This window comes from Pseudopipra pipra, chromosome 1 (genome assembly GCF_036250125.1).
Source record: "Pseudopipra pipra isolate bDixPip1 chromosome 1, bDixPip1.hap1, whole genome shotgun sequence".
In the NCBI taxonomy this organism is placed as follows: Eukaryota; Metazoa; Chordata; class Aves; order Passeriformes; family Pipridae; genus Pseudopipra; species Pseudopipra pipra.
The window spans coordinates 130293903-130320820 of NC_087549.1; the positions used below are offsets into that span (position 1 = coordinate 130293903).

Consider the following 26918-nt stretch of genomic DNA (forward strand, 5'->3'; position numbering starts at 1 on the left):
TTACTTGTAGGTGGCTCTAACCAAGAGAGCTGATCCAGCTGAGTTGAAAACAATATTTTTGAAGGTATGTGTAAAGTAAATATTTTACTCTTTCTGTTTAAATTTTTCGTATCTTTTGCTCCATTATTGCAGCATACAACTCTTGATATTTTTTCCAACCATTAATCATTCTCTGTATTATTACCATGTTAGACTTAAATACCATTATCAGAATTGAACAATGCTCACCAAGAAGCCACATACATTCCTGAGTGATTATTGTATTGACTCAGAAGAAGTATTGCTATCTTAGAAAAAACCCTCATTGTTCAGAGAATGTGGTAGGAGTTTCAGTATTGTTCCTACACGTGGTAAAATGTTCGTGTAGACACCTTGCTGTTAGACCATTTGGTAAATTTTCTTATTCCGTCCTTGTTTCCTTTCTTCCTTTACGGTTATCTCTGCTTCTCTAATTTCTAGAAGTATTGGGACGATCACCTTGTGAAGTGCTGGCCGTATTTATTATATGACTAAAATTCTTTCTGTCTTGGCCTGCTGTAGAAGTATGCAAGTAAAGAAATGACTCATTTACTTGCTTGTGTACTTGAGGGAAGTGTGCTTTAGTATTTTGCTGGAAGCTGGGATGTGATTATCCAACTCCATTCCTCTGAGACCCCACTTGAAGTACTGCATCCAGCTCTGGGGCCTTCAACACAAGGATATGAACCTGTTGGAGTGAATCCAGAGAAGGGTCACAAAGATGCTCAGAGAGCTGAAGAAGCTCTCCTATGAAGACAGACTGAGAGTTATGATCATTCAGCCTGGAGGAGACTCCAGGGAGATCTTACTGCGGCCTTCCAGTAACTGAAGAGGGCCTGCAAGTAATGTGGAGAGGGCCACTTTACAAGGACATGTAGTGAGAGGACAAGGGGGAATGACTTTAAACAGAAAGAGAGTAGGTTTAGATTAGATATTAGGAAGAAACTCTTACTGTGAGGGTGGTAAGACCCTGGAACAGGTTGCCCAGAGAAGTTGTGGATGCCCCATCCCTGGAAGTGTTCAAGGCCAGGTTGAATTGGGCTTTGAGTAACCTGGCCTAATGGAAGATGTATGTGCCCCTGGCAGGGAGGTTGGAACTAGATGATCTTTAAGGTCCCTTCTAACCCAAACCAAATTATTGTATGATTCTCTGAAACTGACTTTCTTTGACCTGTTTCCTAAATTTAAATAACTATTCCTAGCCTTCCTAAGATTTATTAGTACAGTATCTATATTAGCTTGGTATTCTGGTATGGAAAAAAAAGAGTACAGAAATTGGTGGTCCTGAATAATGTATGTGAGGTAGGTGCCACAGTGCTGTAGAGAGCTGTTGTATCTGAATTATTTTTATGAAGGTGTTGAGTGCCTAAGAGAGCTCATACATTTCCAAGTTCTTCTCTCCACCTTCGCTCTCTCCAGTATGATGCCCCACTCTCCATGTACTTCTTGGTATGTTTTCCATTGTCCCTTATGAGCTATTCTTAACAATATGTGTAGGTGTCAGAATGTATATTGCCAGTATTTATAGTTTTATCATATACTGTCAGTATTTATAGCTCTGAAATCAGATTTTTAGTTGAGAAAGCTACGATTTAACTTATTAAGTCCTGGAATCTTCTGTCTGTCAGGAGAGCAAAAAGACTCTTGAAAAAGAATGGGTTATGTGATTTACAGACGTGTATGCTTAAAGAGCAGGAGCAGGGCAGCAGATAAGGCACGCAGTAGACCACTGACCTGAGAAGATGGTAGCAGTGAGAGAAGAAATAAACACTAGAGAGAAGCCTGGTCCCTTCTGCAATATGAGGTGATGCTCATTTGGAGCGGGGGGAGGTTGGCTAGTTGGTTTGCTGAGAGTAGTGTGAAAATTGTTTCCTACCTGCCTGTGGGCGTTTCTGAAGGTTGTAGCACCCTTACTGTTTCGGTGGATTGAATGGGTCTTACTTGAGCACACTAAATGCCACCTCTGGCTTCTTTTTCTTCCTTTTCTGCTTCCCCTTTCACTGAAAAGAAGGAGTCTCAGTAACGTGGACTAATGGAATATGAGCTAAACATTTTGTTCAGTGTAATACAGAATTGTCGTGCCACTTACTAGTGATAAGGAAAAAGCATGAGTGAATGTGGTATGTTGTTTCATACTCTACAGATAAATGATGGCCAGTGTTAATTAAGCTGCTTCAGATGATTTTAAGTGGTGAGGCCAATACAGTTGCTTCTGCGGATAGTGGGATCTTCACTTACAAAATAACTTCACAACCATTACTTCTACTTCAATTAAGAATTAAAAAATATGATCGCCATGAAGGAGTGATACCCACAGTGTGGAAATAAGTATGAAACAATCAGCTTAAATACAGTTGATTGCAGTCAACTTTTAGCATATTTAATATGTCAAACCCCCGATAAAATATTTGCAAATCTTACTTTAAATGGGATTGAACTTGTTATTACTTGACTATCTAAAATGTATGTAAATAAGTTACCAAAAAGCTGTTACGTACTATTGTATAATATCAAATTCTCTGTGGGTGTAATTGCCAAAGTGGGGAAAAATAAAATTGTAAAGAACCAATTTTTAAATGTTTCTCCTCCAAACCCAATAGAATTGATGTTCGGTTTTTTTTTCTGTTATGATAATTTCCAGGAGTACCTCTACTTTTTCTAAGTCTTCTACCATAACCCCTAAGAGATTAGATTTTAGTCAAAGTGATCAAGCTGACATTTTTCAAGGTCATTTTCTATAGGTAGTAGAGAGTACATGATTGGATTTCAAATACACTCGAGTAAATCACAATGGCAAGAAACAGGGGGACCTGAAACCTTGTGCTGTTTTCTGTTATTGAGTGCCCTAGCAGGGGGTTAGCCTGGATGAAAAAAATGAAATATAGAAGGATAGGCTGTCTGACTTATTTGATTTGTTTCTCAATAGCAGCTGTGTTAAAAGTTTCTAAGGCTGGGATTCTGAAGGATTCTGTCTTTCTGCAAATGATTACATTGAAATCCATTGATCTTTTAGTTCTTTCAAAAGTATACAATTCAAAATTCCTTGCAGTGTAGAAACTAGAAAGTTTGCGTTACAGTGTCTATTGAAAAAGGAATCCTTAAGCGCTAACCAATATATAGATGCCAAAGCAAGTTATGTTTTGTTTGGGCTTGATTCTCTGAAGCCTTGTTTCTTGAAGATATTGTTGTACCTGAAAATGGTATTTATATAGCACTACAAGAAAATAATCTACTTACTGTTACACTTTGGCATCCCTCTGAGAGTTATATGCCTACAGCAGGTATAACGGTATGCTGCAGGCACCGGTAAGAAATGAAAACTGGCAGTTTTCGTCCCTTAGCAGAGCCATAGTAATGTGAAAGAAAACATGTCTTTGAAGTACACTACAAAATAGCAGTAGGCATCTAATTTATTTATTACTTTACTGTGGATAATGCTCTATGGGGAGCTGCAACAATGGTTTATCATCCTACCTTGCCTTAAAAAAAAAAAGAAAGAAAAGAGAAATTAGCAGTTTCTTTCCTGTTCTCAGTGTACATTTGTTATCCCAAGACAGACCTGTTTCCTTTTAAAGCTAACACATGGTTCTGCAAATGCCTCTTCTTTTTCTTCCTCTTAATTGTTGTCCTTATCCTTTTTCTTTACTAGAAATACATTTTTAGAGTTGATTTCAAATTTAACCTTCTGCAGAAAATGAGGGCTTTAAAATTTGAGGGATGACCTAGGAATCAGTGTAGGGGTGGTAGCAAAGGGAATTGTATTTATTTATTTAGATATTATCTTCAAAAGTGTTAGTATTACTTTTGTTTGTAACATGTTACTGGAGGGTTCCCTTTGGAGTAAATATGCTTAGGTCTGTCAATAGCTGTTTTCTGGAGTAGTATGCCAGTAACTGTGGTGTAAAGCAGGAGTAATTTATGCCAGTGGTGTTTGGTGAGGTGTTAGACCTCTTTTCTTTTTTCTTAGTGTGCTGAACTGTCAAAGTTCTTGTTTTCTTCACATTTTTCTGTAAATTCTATTCTTTGGTTTCCTTTCAGCATTTCAACCAAAGAGGAGTATCTGTAGATTCTCCTTTCCTTAGGGACCAGCTGTGGCTGGAGGTGGTGAGGTGGAGTTCTTCAAAACAGCACCCCCAGGTGGACGCTCTTGTGGGATCATTTGCTCCACTGGCATTTCGCGGCTGTAACCCTGCCTTGTCCTGGAGTAGAGTGACTGCACACAGGAGTAATTTCAGATAAATAAGATATGCCAGAGTATCCTGTTGATGTCAGAGTTTCAGTGGGCCCGAGATTCCACATACAATGCTTGCAAATGTGTGTGTGCTTCTTGTTCTACTTCAAAAGAAGTATTTGGTACTGGAGCATTTCTAGTCTACCATGGAGAAATTGTTGACCTGATAACCAAAAAATCATATATTTGTGATTCTTTGGCTAGGAAGCCAAGTCTTCAGCTGCCTGAGTGTTTCCCCCTTTTTCTAGACCTTGTTTGCATCTAGGTTGTAGGTTCTTTGGAGCAGAACTGTCATCTGCTGTAACATAGGCCTGCTCCTGACTGGAAACCATGGGTGGTGGTAATAAATGCCTGGAGAAGGATGTATTGAGGCACTAAATATTGTATTCTTTTAACAGTATGCAAGTGTGGAGAAGAATGGAGAATTCTTCATGTCTCCTCATGACTTTGTCACCCGATACCTGAAGATAATTGGAGATGGTTTGCCTAATGCAAGCACTGTACAGCTCCTTGCAGGTGTGGTGGATCAGACAAAAGATGGGTAAGTGTTTTTTTTGTGATTTTGTTTTTGTTTGTTTAGGTGAGGGTTTTTTTGTTTGGGTTCTTTTTTGTTTGCTTGGTTTTGGGTTTATTTTTTGGTTTTGCTTCTTTTTTCTTTTTTGATAGTTGATTGGTTTACTTATCTTTTTCTGTTTTTCTTTGTTCATTTTTAAAATTCAAAACCATTCTTCTGAGAAGTCTAATCCCTGAAGAGTGGTGTTTTGTTTTTCACTCCCCCCCCCTCGCAGATGCATAAAGGAATACAGTATCTTCTAAGTATCAAGAGTAGAAACAATGTTTTCAACAGCACCTACCATTTAGCGGCGCAAACCATTTTCTGTCTACTGTGTATTTTTAATTCACGGAACCTTTCATGTTTGTTGGCTGGCTCCCCTAACTCCTGCTTTTCTTTCCTTCCATGAGTCTTTCTGTCTCTGTTTACTTTATGTATCTGTCACAAACACGTCCAAATTGCAATCTAAAATAAGTTTAGATGGTGTAGGAAGAGATCCTAGAAAAAGTTACCCTGCTTTATTTTGCCATGGCTCTGTTAAAGGTTTTTTTGCTGCTGTTTTTTTCCTTCAAGAGGGAGGAGGAGCATCTAAGGTATTTAGGGAGTCACTCTGCAGCCTTGGGAAGACACAGCAGTGAAGTTGGTTGCACATGGTTTGCATTTGAAAGGCTGACTTTGCCAATGGGCAAGATCAGCTACCCCTCCATCTTTCTCCCCCTACTTAAATGAAATCTTAGCTTTTGCTTTTGGTACTTGCCCAGGCAAGCTGTCTCTTCACCCATATGAATACATTTTTTGAACCCTCCCTTTAAAGTAGCCTTAGAGAAACTTTAGAATAATTAGCTGTGGACTTAAAGTGTATAGTAGTGGCATTTTTAGAAACCAGAAAACTTCAGGCATGACTCATATCAGTGGTTGCAGAGAGTAAAATGTGAGATAAATAAAGTATGACTAGAGAATGCAGGCTTCCTGGGGATAACTGAGAACTTCTGCACTAGTTTCTGTGCTCTCTTTTCTGCTCAGCCAGTTCCATGTATCTGACAGTTGGGCACCCTAAACCTTGCAGATGAGTTAATGTGGTGATTGTTACTCTACTAAAAGAATTCTGTAAAAGGTTATGTTGATAACATTGATGGCATAAAGAAAGCAGTGGCTTCAGGTAATGTTTGACTGAAAACATTAAGCATTTCTCAGATTTCTTCCCTTGGTTTGATACCTGCAAAAATGTCATTTTCCAAATTACATGGCTTCAAATCCGTTTTGTAATAAGAAGATTGAGAACATAATCCATACCTTGTGATTTGGATCTCCCTCACAAACAGAAGCTGGTGTCAGGAAGAACAAAATGTAAAACTGTAGCCTATGTGAACTTGTTGACAAGTTGGGATTTCATAACTTGGCATGATCTTGTGGGAGTTTTGTGGTGGAGTATTGAGGCTTCTAATTGCTGCTTTCTGCTATGGGCAAGGATTGTTTCTGTAATCCACACTGTGCAGTGACAGGGGACTGCATGTTCCTAATGTGTCTTTGGAGAGTCTCTTCTGATGTTCAGGCTGTCTTTTTGTTTAGCTGCTACACTAATGTATGAAAGAATGGAGAAAGTTTGGGAAGTGATTGGCATCCATCTGTTTAGTCTGCATTTGCATTTGTGGTGTATAATTTAATTGACAGAGTGATCCTCTGAGACAAGGGCCAGTTGCTTTTTGGTTCCTGGCATGAAATCTCCTAGAGGTGAAAACGTCTAGGAGGACGTCCTCCTAGAGGATGTATTGGTCTTCTTTTGAATACTTTCCAACTTGGAAGGCCAGAGCTCCCAGTTTTTAAAGTGAAGCACAAAACGGCTTTTGTTAGTGTTCATTTTTAGTAGGCTTGTCAGTGTTTAGAGACTTACACATATTCAGGGTCATGAGAGTATGTTCAATAATTTAGCTTTAGTATAAAATAGAAAGTATCTTGCAAGAGCAATGACAAGTTAATTTTGTTACAGTGTTAGTGGCTAAAAGTAGTTTAGTTCTGAGAATACTGCTAGGATTTTTCTAGAAGCATTTTATCCACTGTCTTGGATCCCTGGTTTGCTCTGAAGAAGCAGCTGTTGTTTATGACTGGTGAGCATGACCACTTGTCACTAAAAGGGTCTGAGCCAGATCACAAGGGCTGTTCTTTGCATTCTTTAGAATGCTTTTCAATTTCTTCTCATTTTGGTGAGAAGGTAGGTAGAGGTACCAAGTGTAATCAGTGTGAAATACTAAACTTGGTAAGTCGCACAGGTGAAAGACAGACAGCTCAACAGCTTCTGACTCATGAACAGAGGATATAAATGGGCAAAGAATTGCTTACCCCAGAGCTGAAGAAGTTCTGAGTGTAAAGTGGAAAGAACAGCAGCTCTTACATACAATCCCACAGTGTACTGTAGACAAAATCTCATGTAGCTTTAGCACAATTCCTGTATTGCCAGAGATTAAGGATTTGAGCGTATCTACAGGAGCTGCTGTTGTTGTGACAAAGGTACAAGACCTCTTAAAGCATATTCTGTCATTCAGTGAATATCTGTTGCCATGGGAGCAAGTTTTGCCTCCATCTTAAGTCAGGGCAGAGGTTTATTTGGAGGTAGGCTTTCCTGCTGTTCTCTTCTGAAGGCATGATTTTAAGGTTTCCCCTAAGAAAAGGAAATAGTTACCTTGCCGATGGCCAGATGAACCTTTCAAAGTAGTTGATTGGTAATAACACAGGGTTTTTAAAGTGTTATATTGCATGGTTGTTGTTTGTATAAAACAGATTGAAGAGCCTTGACTGGTTCCTGACCTTAAGCCTCTCGTTGCTAATCTTAGTTTAAAAATATGCTTTATTTGGCTTCAGCTGGATCAGAAATTCCCCCAGAATACAGTGGCTTTCTCAAGGCCCGCCAGCAACAGGCCAAGCATTTTCCGTCCTGCCTACTGTAACATTGTTTTTCAATTTTTTGTTTTACTTTTAAACATGTCTCTAACAAAATAAGTATTTACTGCATGTCTCTATTTGGACTGTAGTAACTAACACTTTACTGAGAAATACCATTGCTTTATTTTTAGAAAGGACAAAGTATTCAAAAATAACACTTGGAAATGCCAGCATTTTTCATTATTATTTGGTATAAATTTATCCTCTAATGGACCAATTTGCACTGTACTTAGTTTACCTAGCTTGCAGTGTAAAATAATAGATGTCGCTTCAATTTGTGTCCCATTATGTTACCGTGTTTAAATTGCTGATACAGTAAAAACATATGCATTGATTTCTGAAGAAAACTCTTCATCATTGCATTTGTATGTATTATTACAGTGGGTAGTGGCTTTTTTTCTTTGCATGGCTATATGCGGACTTTCTCGGGTGGGAATGCATCATGTCTATGTGATGTCCAGATACCACAGGCGAGAGCATCAAAAGAAGCAGCATGGAAGAAAGGAGAGAGCAGTAAAATAGTGGGTTTGCTGCACCATACCCAGTTGTTGTGTTTGGACTGAAGCTCTTGTGTGTGGATGCTTTTAAAATATCAGGATCTGAGTCTTCCTGAATAAATCATGCAGTATTGACACTGATAATGAGGATGTGAAGGTGAAGGAAGACTTTGACCATTTGGGTTGAATATCTTCAAAACTGAAAAAAAAATTCGTAAACATTTCAGCTTCCTCTCTTTGTGCTGTTAAAATCACTGGGTTTTTCTCTGCTTTTGTAACATAAATGAGTACTTGTTTAGGTAGATAAAATATACTACTTAAGTAGTATATTGAAGTCCATGTTAATATGTGCTGTTTAATGACACCTAATGTTATTCAGAAAAGGGCTATGGTAAACCCAAAAGGGTGATGCTAAACTGGAGAGAAAATGTGTTACCCAGGCAACTACCCTTGTGCAGTATAGAGAAGTGAGCATATGGCTATGTAGTACACGTTATTTCAGCATCTTTAAGCATTAAGAATCACACGTGTAATTGACTGTGAAAAATTACTGCTCAGTTACTGTATTGTATGGTCATAATAGAAGTAAATGAATACGTCGTTGTTAGAATAGATCTGTTGGGAATCACTAGCAGGCTAGTCTACTTAGGGAGCAAAAATACAATAAGAAGAAAATAGCTGGTTTAATTAACATGTAAAAATTGGGTTAATTTGAATTCAGCTGGCACAGCAGATATTAATGTCTCTTCTTTAACAGTCTGGCTAGAGCCACACAGTTTGTACACTTTTAATATTCCTAGTACTGTGAATAACTGTTTTAAAAAATGGATAAAGGGTTATTTTAAGCATCTATCTGTGACTTAATATGGGGATTATTACTTCCAAGTACTGAAAAAGAGTGCTTCTACCAGTATAAGATCTTGTAGCAGTGTTAATACATGGAGTTTTAATCAAATCCAGGCCTAGTACCATAGAATGTGTTCTTAGCATGGTGGTGGGATTCTGCTGGTATAGGTGCTGTATTTGTTTTCTGTGTTCTCATCACTGTATTGGGATCCATTGGTAAGGACATGCACTAGTTGTTGTTTCACACAGAAAACAGCTTTACCATAATGGTGTTGACAAAGATTGTACATTTATAATTCTAAACAGTCCTGTTCTAGAGTCTTGTCACCTGCTGTCTGTTCTGTTCTGTTCTTTCTCTGTGTGTGCATTATAATCTTTGAGACAGAACTTAGTGCTTTGCATCTTTTTACTGTTCTGTCAGGTATGTAACCAATAATAATGACTAATAATGACCTTTTATAGACTGTAAGTCACATTGTAACAGTAAATATGCGTAAATAGGTTGTGATACATTGGTTTAAAATTGAAGGAAATGTTACTTTTGAAAAAAATCAGTTTAGAAGAGATGGAAGTTTTCTTCCTTTTAAAGGCTGAGTATCTGTGTATTCTGTGTCTAACAGTGAGAAGTACTGAGAGTTCCCAAGGAGTTTAAAGTAAACCATTTGATGGCTTCCCGTGTGCTAAAATGCGCATATGTAATAAGTCACTGGCTTCTTTGCCAGTAAAGCCTAAGGCCTGCTTATGTTTGCTGGCATCGTCAATTGTGAGTTTAATCTTAAGAATACCTGAGGAGGTTTCTTTTTATTTACTTCTCTCACTACGTAATAACCTATGGTGGCAAGTTCTCAGAGTTAATTGTTAAACTCTACGTTTCTTTTACTTTTATTTATGCATATATATTGAGGGAGGTAGAACAGCTTTTAGGCATTCTCTGTGCTGTGCTTTTAAAAAAATGTCCTCTTTTGTTCATCGTCTCGTGTTTTTATGTTCCTCATGGAAGTCAGCTTTTCTTACCCAGTGGATGTTTGGCTGCTGACATGCAGCAAGCACACTTCTGTGTGACTTGAAATTAATTCATTTAAGACAGGGTGACTGGAAATTGCTGTATAGTCATGGGTCATCATAACTTGATGGAACGAATGTCTTTTCCAACCTGTTGAAGCCCTCGGTTCTTCGCTGTTACTGCATGCTGACTATAAGTTTTCATTGAACTGGCTGCAGTATTGTTTTGAGTCAAAGTCCCAAGGAGGTTTGTGTGTTTCTTGACATTTGGTACACTAAATTTTGTGCTTCTCAGAAATAAATCTTTGTTCTCCAGGTGCTGCCATGTGAACCCATTAAAGCTACACGCTGGCTACACTGACATACAGCAGCCTGAGAGAGGGCAATCTTAAGTCTCCCAGACTGCCAGCAGGCCCTGCAGCCACACATTTGAAGATGATTTTAAGCTGTACAACCTAGACATTAAAGAAGTAGCAAAACAGAAGAATGGTTGGCCTTTGCCTCTTTAAGAGTAGGAGTCTGATCTCCATTTGAACTCTTGGGTGTGACCCAGGGAAATTAGAACAGCTCAAAGTCTTTGCTGTATCAAATCTACTGCTGGAAACAATGCCAGGTTGTCTAATTAAGTATTTCTGCTTATGAACTAACTTAAGGAAGGGCATCTCTGCTTTTATCTGTGCTCTGCTACTGTGCTTGCATATGGGGAACCTGGCTGTAATGATGAATTTGAATAAGCTGCTCTTGGGCTAAGGAAGAATATGCAGACTACTACTTGAAATTAATGATTCAACACGCAGGACTGGAGGGCTGTGATGGATGACTAATAAGTTGCTAGCAAACAGATAACACATTCTGATCGGTTCCTTCTAAAGTGAGTGGCAGCATGTAGGTCTTGAATGGATTTGCTTTCTAAAAGCCCTAAGTACTGAGTCTTGAGGGAAGTTACTCATGTCTTTATTACCTCTGTCTTGCCAATGGAGAGAGGCATGCTCCCCCAGAGGGCAGTTCAGTTAGACATTAAAGCTGAGGTGAGTAGCCACACTGAGTGTTTTGCTTATGTTCTGTTGTGACTTGCTAAGAGTAATAATTCCTTGTCTAACAGACATTTCTGTCTAGTGATATAAAGGCCTCCTGAAAGCTTTGAGGATAAGGGCATTTTAGGTTCCATTTTAATCCCTATTGATGACAGTTTGTAGACATTTTGGTTGTGATCTTATTTCTTTTGTATAATGTATGTTATATTGTATTTCAGTATTCTGCAAGCAAGTGGTTTCATAGCTCTTGCTTTTTACTTCATCCCTTAGGTTGATATCCTTTCAAGAGTTTGTGGCATTTGAATCAGTCCTGTGTGCTCCAGATGCATTGTTCATAGTAGCCTTTCAGCTGTTTGACAAGACTGGCAAAGGAGAAGTTACTTTTGGTAAGATTGTTTTACATTCCTAATTTAAAAATCTCTACCTATGCCAAACTATTTCACCTTCTATTTACTGTAGGAGATGCAGTGATCGGCAGTGGAACTACACTAGTGCCAAGCAGTTTTATGTCTGAATTCTTTTAATCATTTATGTATGCACAGTATAAAGCCAAGGTCATGGTAATTATCATGGTTTTCTCTGGAGAACTGGCCACTTCTCTTTTTCTCTTCCCCAACATGCTTGTGCAGGTCTTCAGACGAGCAGTGAAAGGTGACTAGAGGAAATGATTGTAAAACCACAGGAAAGTTTCCAGAAGACTTGTGTGAATGTTGGGTCTAAAATTATCCTGAATTATTTTTTGTTTAAATTGGCTATATTTCAAGATGGCTGAATTTTAAAGCTTAAACATTTATTCAATGAGATTTTACAGTAATAAATTATTTATTACATGTCCCCTTGCTGCCCCACCCCACCAAATTCAGGTTGCGTTGGAAGTGTGGTGTTTGCACTGATAACATGAAAAATACTCAGGCCACTTAAAAACTTTATTAGGAATACTGTTTATTTCTAGATCCCCTAGAGACAGCTTTTGATATCTGTAGGAATATCTGCCACCTGCCATTGTATCTGGGAAAAGGATTCAGAAATTAGCAGTTTTAATAACTTCTGCTATTGAGTTTGCTCTTCAAAAAGTATTGGGGATTATTTTGCTAAGTACCTAAACTGTATAAAATTGCTACTTTTAATCTACGTTTGGACATGGTTATCCCTGTGTATAAAGTTTTATTAATTGGTTGTTAAACAGTTTTAAGTAAGACAAAAATTGGATGGTGTTGACTCTGTCTTTCTGAAATATATGGTTCACATTGTCTTTTCTTAGTATTTCCCACCCATGTTTTATGCTCAGTTAAAAAAACCCTTCCCTTTCCATTTGAACTAACAAGGTTCTGTTATCGTTGCTTGAAGCATCATTGTATTCATTCTACCATCTCCAAAAATCTGTATTTGAAGTGGCAGCAAGTGAGAAGACTTGCTGTCTCTTCTTGTGTCTGTTTTGTTTTTTCATTACTTTGGTTGTCTGTTGAGATTGTGAAAGACTTTTTGTGTGCAATGTTTTAAAAGTTACTACAGATGCTAAGAGCTTTGCAAGAATTTCAGGAAAAATTTCTGCAGATCATAACCTTGATGAAGGAAGTATTTTGTGGCTTTCAGTCTTGTGTTTGTGGACAGAGAGGCAATGAGAGGTGCCATGCTTTTAAAGCAGGAGGGAGTGTGCATTTTGCTAAGGTTTTGTTCCAGAGAAGACAAGCCGGGGTTCCTGGAATGCCTGTGATGTGCAGGTTCTTGTCAGCGTCAGAGCCTCCGGTTGCTTGGAGTACTCATTAATAATCTCGGAATAACTGTAGTCGTTTGATCTGAATGCTGAATCAGTCCAACTTAACTTTTTAACTCTTGGCATTCTTGTTCATATATTTCCTGCTGTCAGGTGTTTCCCTTGGGGTTTGACACAGTGAGTCAAAGGATTTGTTTGGCATTTGAAGTCCATTGAAGTCCTTCTAGTGATGAGAGAAAATCCCATGCCAGGCTGTATTTAAGATATTTGAAAAAAGGAGACAAGCCAACATTGGCAGAACCTCAGATAGCTTTCTTTTAATTCATTCGTCTCCCCCTTTGAAACCATAAATGTATTTGTAACTTCTGTATAGTACCTTGTGGCTACTACCCCAGCAAATGCCTGGAGTGAGGAGAGTGGGAGAGCTGTCTCAGTGTTGTGCGTTCTCAGCAGAATTGGTGATCTTTAGACAAAGCTATCTTTTTTCCTGTCACAAGGAAAAAAAAAAAGTTTTTTTAAAATTAAAAAAAATAGCATTGTGAAAAAAACACCTAATATTTTCATAAATAAATTACTAAAATACTGTCCTGTAGCTTTGGCACTCGGTGCCTTAGTCATGCATCTTTGAAGTTAATTATGAGATCTTTTTCCATTCACCTGAATGAGAGTGGGATCAAGTCCTTATCAAGGTTAGGAGACTTAAACAGGGGTTTTGTATACTGTGGAATTATGGTGTGAAAAGAGCAGAAGAAAAGGGAAAGGATCGTTTTTCAGTATACTGCTGTTAAATGTAGTATATCAAGGATCTCATATCTCTTTTTTTTTGGTAAAGAAACAGCATGGCTTATCTGTGCAGTCACTGTTTTTCTGTACAGTAAAATAACGGTGTAAATATTTTAGCTTATACCAAACAGAATATAGGGCTTCTCAGCTGTGAACTTCACTTTTTCTACTAAGCAAATTGTCCAAATCTTATTCTTCCACAACTGCACTTAGCTTGGCACCTTTGTAAAATGAATTAATAATGGGCTTTATGTCAATTAGCTTTTACACTGAATGCCACATCCAGGCTGTGCATATTCAGAGAAATGTTCTGGTTAAAGAAGTTCTAGTATTTAACGCTTTGCATGTACTTTTCTTGAAAAATGCTGCACTATTACATTAGCTTCTGGATTGGAAATGCATTTGCATTTTAGCCATACATTGACATCTCTACAATTTTAAATGTTTCACTTCTTTCAAGTTGAAAGTTAACTGTGCCTGGTTCTTTGACAGGGCTAATATCTATTTAAAGGGCTGATCTGCAAGCAGTGTGGGTATGTGGAGGGGGGGGAAGTATTTGTAGTTTATTGCTTTTTGAGGTGAATTAAATAGCCACTAGTAAATTAGTGGCCGGTGCTTGATTGAGAGTACACCTGACTGTTGCATCATGTCTTAGATTTACCTGCTGCTGAAGTGTCAAAGCTTTGACAGTTTGCAAGGAGTTAAAGCTCTCAGCAGGAAAGTGAGAGGAAGTTTAGCTGGCTTTTAAATTCGAGGCAAAGAGCAAACCATTGCTTCTTGCTGTTGAGTGTTGACAGGCACATAAAAGCTGATAATGTAAGTCCAGGGGTTTAAGAGACTTAGTAGAGTTGCTTTTTTGTCGTATGACTGTATTTTAATGCCTCATTAAAGAAGCTGAGCCCTTTGAAATTCTTTACTAGATGGCATTTAAAAAAAGGCAAGATGGTTGGATAAAAATGTTAGTGTTTAAAAACTAACTCATCGTAACCTTCATCTTTAATTTTGAATAGGTAAATGAAAAGATGGGACCTAACAGTTCTGAGCAGTGAATACCGTAGCAGTGATATCCACAAACTGGAACCTTCCTTGTCTGATATCAATTCTCCCAGCCCCAGTGAAGGGCAAAATAAGTATTGTCCATGTTGGTTTTGCTCACAGAGAAAGGAAACAAAAAGAGATGAGGTTGCCTGAGTCTGTGCTGCTAACCATCGTGAATCTGGCTTTGGAGATTTTAATTCTGATTTTTTTTAAAGTAGAATTTTCCACCAGACATTCTTGCTCTTGTTCTTAGTGAAATGTAGCTGTGGTATACTATGTGATTTTATGGTTTTGGTTTTCTTTTTTAAAGGTCCTCTAATTCAATCTGAAGCTGTTTCAAAATGGATGCTGTGCTGCACTGCTTTGAGAAATATGAGTATGATGTAGAATGTCAGTTCTTTAATTCAAAAAAAAAAAAGTATAACAACTCCCCCCAAACTCACCAAAAACACAAAGGAAATGGGGAACGCAAAGCCCAAGTTTTTGTTTGCTAAGCATAACAACTGCAGAATTGAGTAATGTATTCTGCTTTTGTCTTTAAACAAGACTTTATTGACATGCAGGCAGCAGCTATTGTGGGTCGCTGCTTCTGTTATTAATTATTTCAGTACAGTTCTTAGATAAACACATTATACATCTTACTAAGCATTCTTGTTTGCTTATCTGATACTTAAATTGCCTGAATACTTGTTTGTAAACTTTCTAAAAGGACTAGCTCTTAACAGAGGTTTAAATAGCTATACAGCTATTATGATGAGCTTCAGAGTTTTTTCCTCTATGGTAATGCTGTGATACTTTTTCAATATGCAAAGAATTATTACAGGAGTTTCATAATTGCTTTCATGACCAAAGAATTAGGTTCAGATTGTGTGAGGCAGCTCTTGCTTTTGTTACAGAGGGTTATTTATTTTGTGCTTTGCACTGTAATTGCTGATATGACTTGGTTCTTCTCATAGAATCTATAATTTTTTTTATTTCTTGCACAACACCTAGCTTAGTGATGCCCAGCGTGGTACAGTCAATACCATGTAAAGCAAGGAAAAATGAAATCTGAACCAACAAAATAAATTGCTGGAACTGTAAGCTTTGATCACTTGATAAACTGCAATATTCAGTATTTATTAGTGACATTTCCCTTGCTGGTTCAAATTGCTTAGAAACCATTTGTAGCTAGTGATGTGTTAGCTTACACATCACAGTTTCACCTATACAGTGAAATGTGTTGGTTTATAAATGACAGCTGCCTAGATAGGATGATTCCACTGGCAACACTACAAATGCAAAACCTGTTTAGTCTCTGATATTTTTTGTTATTTGTACTGGATTTTGCACAAATAATTGCCAGTTTTAATTACAAGAGGATGTAAAGTAGACTTGTTAGTATATTTGTTTTCTTCAAAATGATTTTTGAAATCTTCTCTGACTTGGAGAATTTCATTTCTAGACATATGTCAACTTTTTTGGTTTGTTTTTTTACTTTTAACTAATGTTACATAACCAGACAGACTTTGACGCAGGCATCTTAAGTAAAATAGAGCCTGTTTAGATACAAAATGAATCTGTCATTCTAAATATTATGAGAAGCTTTGTCCTTTTACACTGCTGGATTTCATTTGGTCAAGAAAATGCAATTTAGTTTTCTAAATCATCCATAACTGAAATTTGGTGTTCCAGTTTGTTCTTTGTTATTGGTTACGTTCTGTTGTTTTGTTGGGAATGATCATAGAATCATCAAACAATTCAGGTTGGAAGGGACTGTGGCAGCCATCTGGTTCAAACCCTTGCAGCATCATCAAGACCAGGTTGCTCTGGGGGCAACATCTAATCAAGGTTTTACATATCTTTGGGGATGGAGATTGCAGCCACCATGAGCAAGCATCTTCCAGTGTTTGACCACTGTTATAGTAGAAAATAATTTCCTGAGTCCTGTCTGGGATTGCCCATGTTCCAGCTTGCATCCATTGCCTCTTGTCCTTCCACTGTGTGTCTCTGTCTTCCCTTCACTCTCCCACTGGGTAACTTAGACAACAATGAGGGCCTCCTTTAGCCCACTCTTTTCAGGGTTAAGAAAACCCCATTCCATCAGCTGTTCCGTGCGAGTCACATGCATTACCCACCAACTACCTTATATGGAGAAAATAGAAGTGATCCTTTATTTTAGTTAGCCACGTTGTGCTGTTTACCTTGATGAAAGTGGTCTGATTTTTTTAATTATTATTATTCAGAGCAAAAGGGGTAAATTTAATTTTTATGCCCACGTGGAGGCTAGTGCTTTTCAAACTTGAGGTCTTTGGGTGCTGGCAGTTTGTTGCTCACTTCTAAGGAGGCCAGGAAAGCTAATAAAGAAATGTAAGGCTATTGCCAGTGAACTGATATTATGGATCTTCACAGCTCAAGTAGAAATATTTTTAAGGGAAATGGAAAAATTTTGAAAACCCTTTAAGTAAGCCAATAATGGATGGCTTACTTAAAAGGATGATGAGGATGATGGTACTTTTAGAAAGAGCCTACTTTTGTTGTTGTTGTTGTTTTGTTTTTGCTTTTTTGTTTTTTTTGTGAGTTTTTTTGTGGTATTTGCAGTGTTTAGCTTATAAACAGGTAACAGAAGTGCACACATATCTCAGTCAAAAATCAGGGCCAAGAGGAATTGGATGCTATATGGATATGTCATGAGGAAGTGAATTAGTAGGTTTTAGATATGACAAGAGCACGAATAACCAGAGCATGGGAAAGGTAAAAGGATAAAAAAAGTGAGAACAATTTCAGCAAAGAGGTGGAAGTTGAAGCTTATTATGGATATTTGGGTTGGGAAAAATCATGAAGGCACAAGCATGTTCTAGTGTTTTCATTAATGTAAAATTAACTTGTACAACTTTGCTGTCCTTGTTGAAAAGTTTGGATAGGGCAATGAGGTTATAACCAAATTGATTGAGTTTGGTAGCTAGTGCCTCTCTCCTGAGAAGGAATGCATGCTGAACTTTTTGTTAGGATTTGTACTGGAGTTTATGGTTTACTGGGGGCATTTGGGGAATTTATGTTGTTGTTGTCTTCTTTAAAGTTTGCTTACAACATCTGAAAGGCATTTGTTTACCAATACTGGTCTTAATCTCACCTCTGTGTATAACAGATGTTGTACAGCCTTTGTTGCTTCTTCCAACCACAAAATGGATGTGGTTCACATCTGGACAGAAGTGACCACTTTTAGTGGGAGGCTCCAGTCTCCTACTTCACTGCCCTGCTGTGACTGCCTCCGTTGGGGCTGTCGCAGTACAGTCTTTTTTGTACCTGGAGATGTGCCAAGTCAACCAATACATTTTCTAAGGGCAGCCCAACAAATACCATAAGTTTTTTCTTTCCGTTGATGGACTCCAGGTGTTAATATGTTATCTGGAGGTGAAAAACCATTGTGAAGGCATCCATTTTTTTATATATGCGGAGCTTTATTGCACTTGTTTAAATGATCAGCTTTTACTACAAAAAGAACCACTTTGATTTTTGGAACTTTTAGAATGACTTATGAGCAGTGTTTTCTGAACAACTGAATGTAGATACATACGAGTATCAGATTGGCATGCAGGTATTGTATGGTATCTTGTCAGAGATCTGAAGAACTGCTCGGAAGCTATTCCAGTTCAGTGGGTCAAAAATCCACTTTTTATGAAAGGCCAACTGTAGATTTGCACAATTGACTATAATGGCTCCAATTTTAAAAGATAGAGGTAACAGAGAGCACTTCCAGTTGGAGGGATGATTCAAGAATACCACATGCTCAGATGGCTAAAATATTGTGCTTTCTGCTGCTACTTCATGCTACTTAAAAATAAAAAAAATAGGTGTGGAAAAGGTGGGAACATGCCAATTTGACAGTACGTTTCAACTATATGAGGTCACTCTTTGGTTAACAGTAAGCTGAGGGTTAGCCATCTGTATATCCTGCTGGAAAAAAAAAAGCCCATCATGATTACTAGGCAGCATTTAGGGAGGAACCAGAAGCTTCCACACCAGAATGTATTTAACATGTCAGGAGCAGTATATCACTTTAAGCTTGTTTTTTATCAAGATTTTTTTTTTCCCATCCTCTTTTCAAATTGTCCTGGAATTGCAGATTAGAAGATAAAAACTTCAGCAGGTTTTAGTAGTTAGGAAGATTTTTTGTAATTACAGATTTTAATATGAAATTTTAGATAGCAAAATACACATATTTTTGTGGTGTGTGTAATTTAGTTTTCTAAATTGGAAAATCTGCTGTTACCTAGCAGTTAATGACTATTTTTTCCTAACATTTGGAATGCAGGACCTGATTTGATAAGCTGATAAAAGAAAACAAAACTGAGAACGTGTTGGAAGTGCTCAAAGTGAAAATTACAGTTTAGATAGATTTGGGGGTAGATAGTTAGACATTTTAATTGAACTAAAATAGTTTTATACTAATACAGTACTGTTGTGGGAGTACATTTTGTGGTGTATTTGAAATTGAAGTATTTAAGTGAGGGAAAATGTATGTAAATGCTTTACGAGAAATTGATTTTTTTTTTTATATCACCTATCTCAGCAAAATAGCTGTTAAAGACATAGAGCTCTCAAGTCTATGCTGGAGAGTAAAGTGTAAAGTTTAGGATAATTTCTTCAAGGTGGGAGTTTGCTTTTGTCACTTTAGTTGGTATATTAAATTGCTGTAGGAAACAAATCATGTGAATTCTGAAGTAAATTTTTATTCCTGGACAAATGAAGTGAAATCAGCCCCTGCCAGTGTTTAAAAAAAAAAAAAAAAAAAAAAGAGTGTTCACTCAGTCTGGATTTTAAGTCCTGTGTTTTTAACGTCTCCATGATAGGGAAGACAGAAATGAGTCCAGATGATGATTTCACTTGCCCACATGGGGCATTGACTTTGATATGACAGCTTTGGTTACACACAAGCAACACTGGCTTATGTTAAGCTGCAAAAACCCCTGCTTGTCCGTTACAATTCAGCACTAGTCCACAGTTGGACTAGCTCAACATAGTTGAATTGGTTGAAATTATAGTTTTTATTATTTGAGTTAAATGTTGTCTTTGGGAATTTTCTCTGAATTTGGAGTAACTAGTCCTATGAAAAAATAAGCTACCACTTATACAGACCTGCACATACACAGAAAATTATCAAAAGAAGTAAATTCTGGAGGATTTAGGTGTTTATATGCAAGTATATATGTGCAGCCACATTTTTCAGGTGCAGGTGAAACTGATCTTGGTCTAAATAGACCAGGTGGACTAATGGAGGGTTTTGCGCTCTTTTGAATGCATCTTTTTTTAAAATGGTGGTGATACTACATGATAGAGCACAGATAAATTACATTGACCTGAGCTGCTATCTTTTTTCAAAGCAACCCCTCCACCCTTCTTGAGTTGTGTAATATACTCCCATTATCTTTGAATTATGTGCTCCATTTCTACCCTACCAGCTTCACTTTGAGTGTTCTACCAAATATTTTCCTTGTCATATTTTAAGAAGGAAATATACCTAATTTAATTATTTTTTTTTTAAATTCAGAATTGCAAAATAGGCTGTGGTCCATGTTCTGTGAGGAATTAGGAGGAAGTGAAAGTACAGAAGTACAGCATTAGTTTATTATTTCAGGGCTTCTAACCTGTGGAAAAAGGTGGCTGTGACAGCCCTTCCTGCTCTTACTGCTTTGTTGAGGGAAGTTGGAAGGGTGAGTACCTTTCCTTTGCTGTCCTTAGTAATCAAACTATTTCAATATGTTATTTAGTTTACAGCATGGCCACTATAAAACTATTTCAACTATTTCCTCAATAAAGCTGTGCAGTGGTGAAGAAGGTGATTGTAGTGGTTGTACATTCAGAGTGTACCTGTTCTGGATGAATATGGATAAATGGAAAACCCAGCACAGTACTTGGGCTACCCATTGTTCCACATCTTAGCTGAGCAGATGTGATGTCAACATATGTTTTCCAAAATAAAAGTCATCATTCTAGAGGATGGAAATAAACTCTAACTAGCTGTGTTTTGAAGTTCATAACACTAAATAAAAACACAACAAAACAAAAAGCCCAAACAAAAGCCAACCCAAACCTTGGATAAACCTCAACACTTTCAGTAAAACAAGATAATACAAAGTATTGTCACTGGAGTATTTCTGATGTGCATATATGCACATATCTCTGTACACATATGTTTTTGCACAAGTTTATTGTACTTCCAAAATATTGTAGTCAAACAAGTGTGGTAGAATGCCAGTTTGGCTGAGCAGGGATCTTGTTTGGAGCTAAGGCAAAAAAAGAAGGTGTATGCCCAGTTAAGGCAAGCTCAGGTGATATGGGAGGAATATAGACAGTCTGCTCACCACTGCATAGAGAAAATTCGTGTGGCCCAAGCTCAACTGGAGTTGAAGATGGCCAGTATTGTGGAGAAAAATAAAAAGGTTTTTTAAATACACTAATTGCAAAAGGTAGTTGGCTCGTTACATGACGAGGATGGTCACCTTACAAACAGGGACATAGGCAAGGCACAGATGTTTAATACTTTCTTTGCCTCTGTCTTCAACACCAGTGATGGGCTAAGAGAGTCCCAGTGTCCTGAGCTGGAGTACCGTAGGGAATGTTATGAAGCTGTGTTAGGGGAGATTTAAGTCAGATTATAGAAAAAGGTTCTTCACTCAGAGCATGGCTGGGTACTGGAACAGACCCTCCAAGGTAGTGGTCACAGCACCAAAGCCTGATAGAGTTAAAGAAGCATTTGGACAATGCTCTTGGGCACATGGTGTGACTCTTGGGCTGTCCTGAGATAGACTTCAGTGATTGTTGTGGGTCCCATCCAACTCAGGATATTCTAAGATTCTGTGATTTTATTGTGTCCAGAAGCAGCAAGAGCTGCTCCACCAGGCCGGTGACGCTGAGCTGAGTGTGGGTGCCAAGAGGCTGGGACATGGGCACAGCTCTCACTGATGAAGGGTACAGTCCCACACTACTTGAGCACAGACAGAAAAGCAGGTCTGGTGACAGTGACCAGGGTCAGCCAGACAAGTCCATAGGGATGAGGCAGACCTGAGGTAAGGTTGGGAAGTTAGGTCATGGAGTTGGGGTCACCAAGGTGCAGGCATCCCTACAGCAAGCCTCAAGCAAGAGGGATAAAGAAGCTGAGATGAGGCTTCTCTCACCTCTTTCTCCTGCAACGCTTTGCCTGGCCCCTTATCCCTTGTGCGTGTGCCTGAGTCATGGGAAAGAGGTTGCAGAACCTGGTGGTGCACTCTGGGTCATGGAGCTTATGGAGAATGTGGAGTTGTTTCATGTGGTCAGTGAGGACCAAAACCTGTGGAAATCATTCTATTCTCATCTCCTCTGGGCTTTAGGTGAGGTCTTGCTTGGTAGTTGGCAAAGGGCTGGGGTTTTCTAGTCATAATGTTGAAACAACTACTCTTATCAAAGCAAAATTGTTTTCCTCTTTGCAGGAGATAGCTTGTGTTCTTCACAGAAGCTGTTATTACACATATCATCAGGATAATCTCATTTTTTTTCTCAAGGCCCAGGGTTTTGGCACAGGTTTTCTATACCATGTTCAGATAATTTAATTGTGTAAAGGAGTAACAAATAAAAAATGTATAGAACATCTATAAAATAGAGCTGAGGATGACAGCATTTTTGCAAAAATTTTGCAGCTATTTTGCAAGGTCAGTGGGATTTTTGTATATGATCATGAAATTTTTGAGATTGTGTTAAGATTGTATTAACTTTACTGGACTTGATGACACTGTGTGAAAAATATATATCCTTGCAGGAATAAATAGTTTGAAAAAATTTCAGATTTTATATGCCAGATATTTATGGATTGTACCCAGTAAAGATTTTACTAGCTTGTTCTGTCAATTGACTTTTCTTAAATGTAAAATACAGTGGGATAATGACTTTTAGTTTTTTCCTTTTAAAATGTAATATTTATAAATCCAGATTTCATTTGGGGAATATTGATGGTCCTTGTGTCAAGAGTGTCTGTAGTTATTCCAAAGCATGCTTTATTTCTATTATACTTCTTAATCACAGGAAATGGAATGTCTTAAGAATGAAAATGAAATGGAATCATAGGAATGGAAATTTGAATGCAGTATGGTTGGTTGTACAGTAAGCATTTAAATATACACATCAGTACACTGCAGAGAAGAAAGTCCCCAAGACTTAAAGGACCAAAAATCCCCACTGTAAATCAGCAGGCAGTTCACCTGGAGGGAAAACAGAACAACTCTTTCATACAGTGATCAGAAATAAATGACAAGGTAGCTATTTCTTAGTTAGAGACCATGCAGGGAGAGACAATTATTTGTTTTAGAACCTTGCAATTTATTTTAAATTTGAGTTTCAAAGTTGATTTTTCTTTTAAAGATTGATAAAAGTGATGGCAGGGATTTCTAAAAATGAATATTTAAAATCTTCAATCTGTTGTTTGTTTTGCTTTCTGACAGCTCTGGTTCAACCAATGCAAACACACAAATGGTTGTAATTTTTTCTAGTTTTAGATTTTTTGTTGTGCTGTTACGGCTCTTGACACTAAAACATTAACATTTTGCCTTTTTAAAACTAAAGCAATTAAACAATGTTTTAAAATGTATTTTAAAACTTCCATTTATGAGATATTTTGATTAAATACCGCTTTAGTGTCGCGCAGTTGCCCAGTTCCACAGTTGTGGAATCTCCGTCCTTGGAGGTACTCACAGAATCACAGAATGGGTAAAGTTGGAAGGAACCACAGTGGGTCACCTTGTCCAACCTCCCTGCTCAATCAGGCCATCCTGGAGCACATGGCACAGAATTGTGTCCAGAGAGTTCTTGAATATTTCCAGTGAGGGAGACGCCACAACCTCTCTGGGCAATCTGTTGAGTGCTCAGTCACCCACTGTCATGGTTTGAGAGCCCTAAAAATTTAATTCCCTATCTTCAAACCCCCTCAAACATCTCAACTCAATGTGAGATGGCTGCGGGGGTCGGGGAGCAGCAGGACCTTTCCTTCTTCCCTCCTGGACTTTTATTTGGAGGGGAGAAGAGATCTGATCCATTGTAAATACTGATCTATCATAGTAGAGATAGTTGAGATCGTGTGTGTAATGTATTATAATATTTATGTGTACAGTCATTGTAATATATTCCCTTTCCCCATTTTAAGTCTCGTGTGGTTGTCTGGAAAAAACCATCTCACACTGAGTTGAGATGTTTGAGGGGGTTTGAAGATAGGGAATTAAATTTTTAGGGCTCTCAAACCATGACACCCACACAATAAAGGTCTTCCTCATATTCAAGTGGAACTTCCTGGGCATCATTTTCTGGCCGTTGCCTCTTGTCCCATTGCTTGGCACCACTGGGAAGAGCCTGGCTCCATCCTCTTGATACCCTCCCTTAAGATACTTGCATTGATAAGGTCCCCTCTCAGTCTTCTCTTCTGGAGGCTGAACAGGCCCAGCTCCCTCAGCCCATCTTTGTAAGAGAGGTGCTCCAGTCCCTAATTATCGTTGTAGCCCTCCACGGGACCCTCTCCAGTAGTGTCTCTCTTACCAAGGAGCCCAGAACTGGTCACAGCACTCCAGATGCGGCATCACTGGGGCTGAGTAGAGGGGCAGGATCACCTCCCCCGACCTGCTGGCAGTGCTCTTCCTAATGCACCCTAGGATATTGTTGGTTCTCTTGGCCACAAAGGCACACTGGTGGCTCATGGGCAGCTTGTCCACCAGGACACCTAGGTCCTTCTTTGAAGAGCTGCTTTCCAGCAGGTCATCTCCTAGCCTGTCCTGGTGCCCAGGGTTATCCCTCCCCAGGTGCAAGACCCTGCATTTGCCTTTGTTGAATTTCAGACAGTTCTCTGTCCATCTCTCCAACCTGTCTAAGTTCTTCTGATGGGCAGCACAACCTTCTGGGATATTGGCCACTCCTCACAGCGTTGTGTTGTCAGGGAACTTGCTAAGGAGGCATCTACCCCTTCATTCAAGTGATTGATGAACATGTTAAACAATACTGGGTCCAGCATTGAATCTTGGGGTACCCCACCAGTGACAAGCCTCCAACTAGACCCTGTGCCGCTGATTATGACCCTCTGGGGACTTAACATTCATCCAGTTCTCAATCCACCTCACTGTCCACCCATCCAGTCTACCCTTCCTCAGATTGTCTATGAGGATGTTGTGAGACAGTGTCGAAAGCCTTGCTGAAGTCAAGGGAGACAATATCCACTGCTCTCCCCTCATCTGTCCAGGTAGTTGTTTCACCAACCATCAGGTTGGTCAAGCATGATTTACCTTTAGTGAATCCATGCTGACCACGTCATCCATGTGGATAGAGATAGCCTCAGAGTGAGGTGCTCCATCACCTTTCCAGGGATTGAGGTGAGGCTGACTGGCTGGTAGTTCCCTGGGTCCTCCTTCCTGCCCTTTTTGAAGACTGGGCTGACATTTGCTTTCTTCCAGGCATCTCTTCTGATCATCAAAATCTTTCAAAGATGATAGTGATCAGCCTAGCTATGGTGTCAGCTCACAGCTCCCTCAGCACTCATGGATTCATCCCGTTAGGGCCCATGAACATGTCGATGTCAAGTCTGCCTAGGTGTTCTCTAACCCAATCCGCCTTGACCAAGGGAAAATTTTCCTTCTGACATTCCTTTACCCTGGTCTTCTGGGTCAGAGATTATTGAGGGGATATTCAAACCTCAACTGGCCATGGCCCTGAGCAACCTGATCTAATTGGCTGGTTACTCTAATAGCAATCAGATGTCCTTTTCATCACAAATTGTTCTGCAGCTCTCTGAGACAGGTTCCTTTAAAAAAAATGTAATAACTCCTGGCTACTGGAGCACACTGCAGCTTCTCTGTTTTGCTGTTTTAAGTGACTTATGGGTAGCTGTGGAACTTCAGCTGCAGGTTTAAGGCAAAAATACATTTTTATTTGTCCATTTTTTGTTTTAATACTGGACTTAGATGATTAGGAGATGATACTGTTAGAACTGAACAATAACTTCGAATGACTTCTGGTATGTATTTGGATGCCTTTTGAGGGTTAAATCACAGGCTAAACACTTCAGATTTGTTCATGGGATATGAATGAATGGTCTTTATTGTCTGAATTGGGCAATCTGACTACAGATGAGACTTGAGACAGTGACATCGTGGTAGATGAATGGATGATGAGACCTAGCAAGGAAAGAGGGAAAAACACTGTTCACTGAGCATATGTGAGTTTGTTCACTGAGCATAGGAGTTTGTGAACCATAAATAAGTGCAAAAAGGAAGTACAGGGTATGTGTAAAAAGGCAGTGGCAAACAGGATACCACGTCTCATGCCATCAAAGAATCAGTAGAAGCACAGTAGGCAATCTTCCAGTCAGCTGCCTGCACTGTATAATCAAACATGCACTCTGTCAGAAAAGCATCTGGTATTAGTTGCCAAGTCATATTGACATCAATATACAGTATGATTGTGAAAACATCAAGTAGCATGTGGAGTTCTCTGACTATATCTACACTAATGTGGTAGTCTGTGTTTTCCCAGTCATAGCAAAAATTAAGTGTGCATCTCCGGCTTGGGCTGTTTGGAGGGTATTTGTACTTTCATGAACTTCTGAGGCATGCTTGTAGCCTTTAATCTCTGAAACAGACAAGGAAATGCAAATGGCCTGGATATAGACCTTACTATACTCCTAATTGGCTGGATGAGGTTTTTAGTTTCATTGCTGTGGGTTCCTTTGCCATTTATAATGCCAATAATTAAACATCATATTTAGTCTGAAACTGCCATTCTTTTCACTTGATGTTTGGACATGAGCCAGCAATGTGTGTCTGCAGCCCAGAAAGCCAGCTGTATCCAGGGGTGCGTCATCGGCAATGTGGTCAAGAGGTTGAGGGAGGTGATTCTGCCCACTCTGGTGGGACCCCACCTGCAGTGCTGCATCCATCTTTGCGGTCCCCAGCACAGGAAGGACATAGACTTGTTGGACTGAGTCCAGAGGAGGGACAACAAGATGATTAGAGGGACAGAGCACATCTCCTACAAGAATTGGGATTGTTCAGCCTGGAAAAGAAAAGGCTTCGGGGTGACCTAACTGCAGCTTTCCAGTCCCTGAAGGGAGCCTATAAGAAAGAGGGAAAGGGACTTTTTACAAGGGAATGTAGTGATGGGACAAGGGGGAATGTTTATAAACTGAGAGTAGGTTTAGATTAGATGTTAGGAAGAAATTCTTTACTGTGAGGGTGGTAAGACCCTGGGACGGGTTACCCAGAGAAGTTGTGGATGCACC

At 38.9% G+C, this 26918-nt stretch overlaps 1 protein-coding gene across 7 annotated transcripts in view; it reads left to right on the forward strand.

Moving 5' to 3' along the window:
* SLC25A13 (solute carrier family 25 member 13) overlaps positions 1-26918 on the forward strand; it is a 102076-nt gene that overhangs the window by 23833 nt on the left and 51325 nt on the right. For all 7 annotated transcript variants that reach the window (XM_064676940.1, XM_064676976.1, XM_064676956.1 and 4 more), the window contains 3 exons: positions 11-64; positions 4648-4790; positions 11389-11504. In XM_064676940.1, coding sequence (XP_064533010.1) covers positions 11-64; positions 4648-4790; positions 11389-11504 — 313 coding nt within the window. The remainder of the gene's footprint in view (positions 1-10; positions 65-4647; positions 4791-11388; positions 11505-26918) is intronic.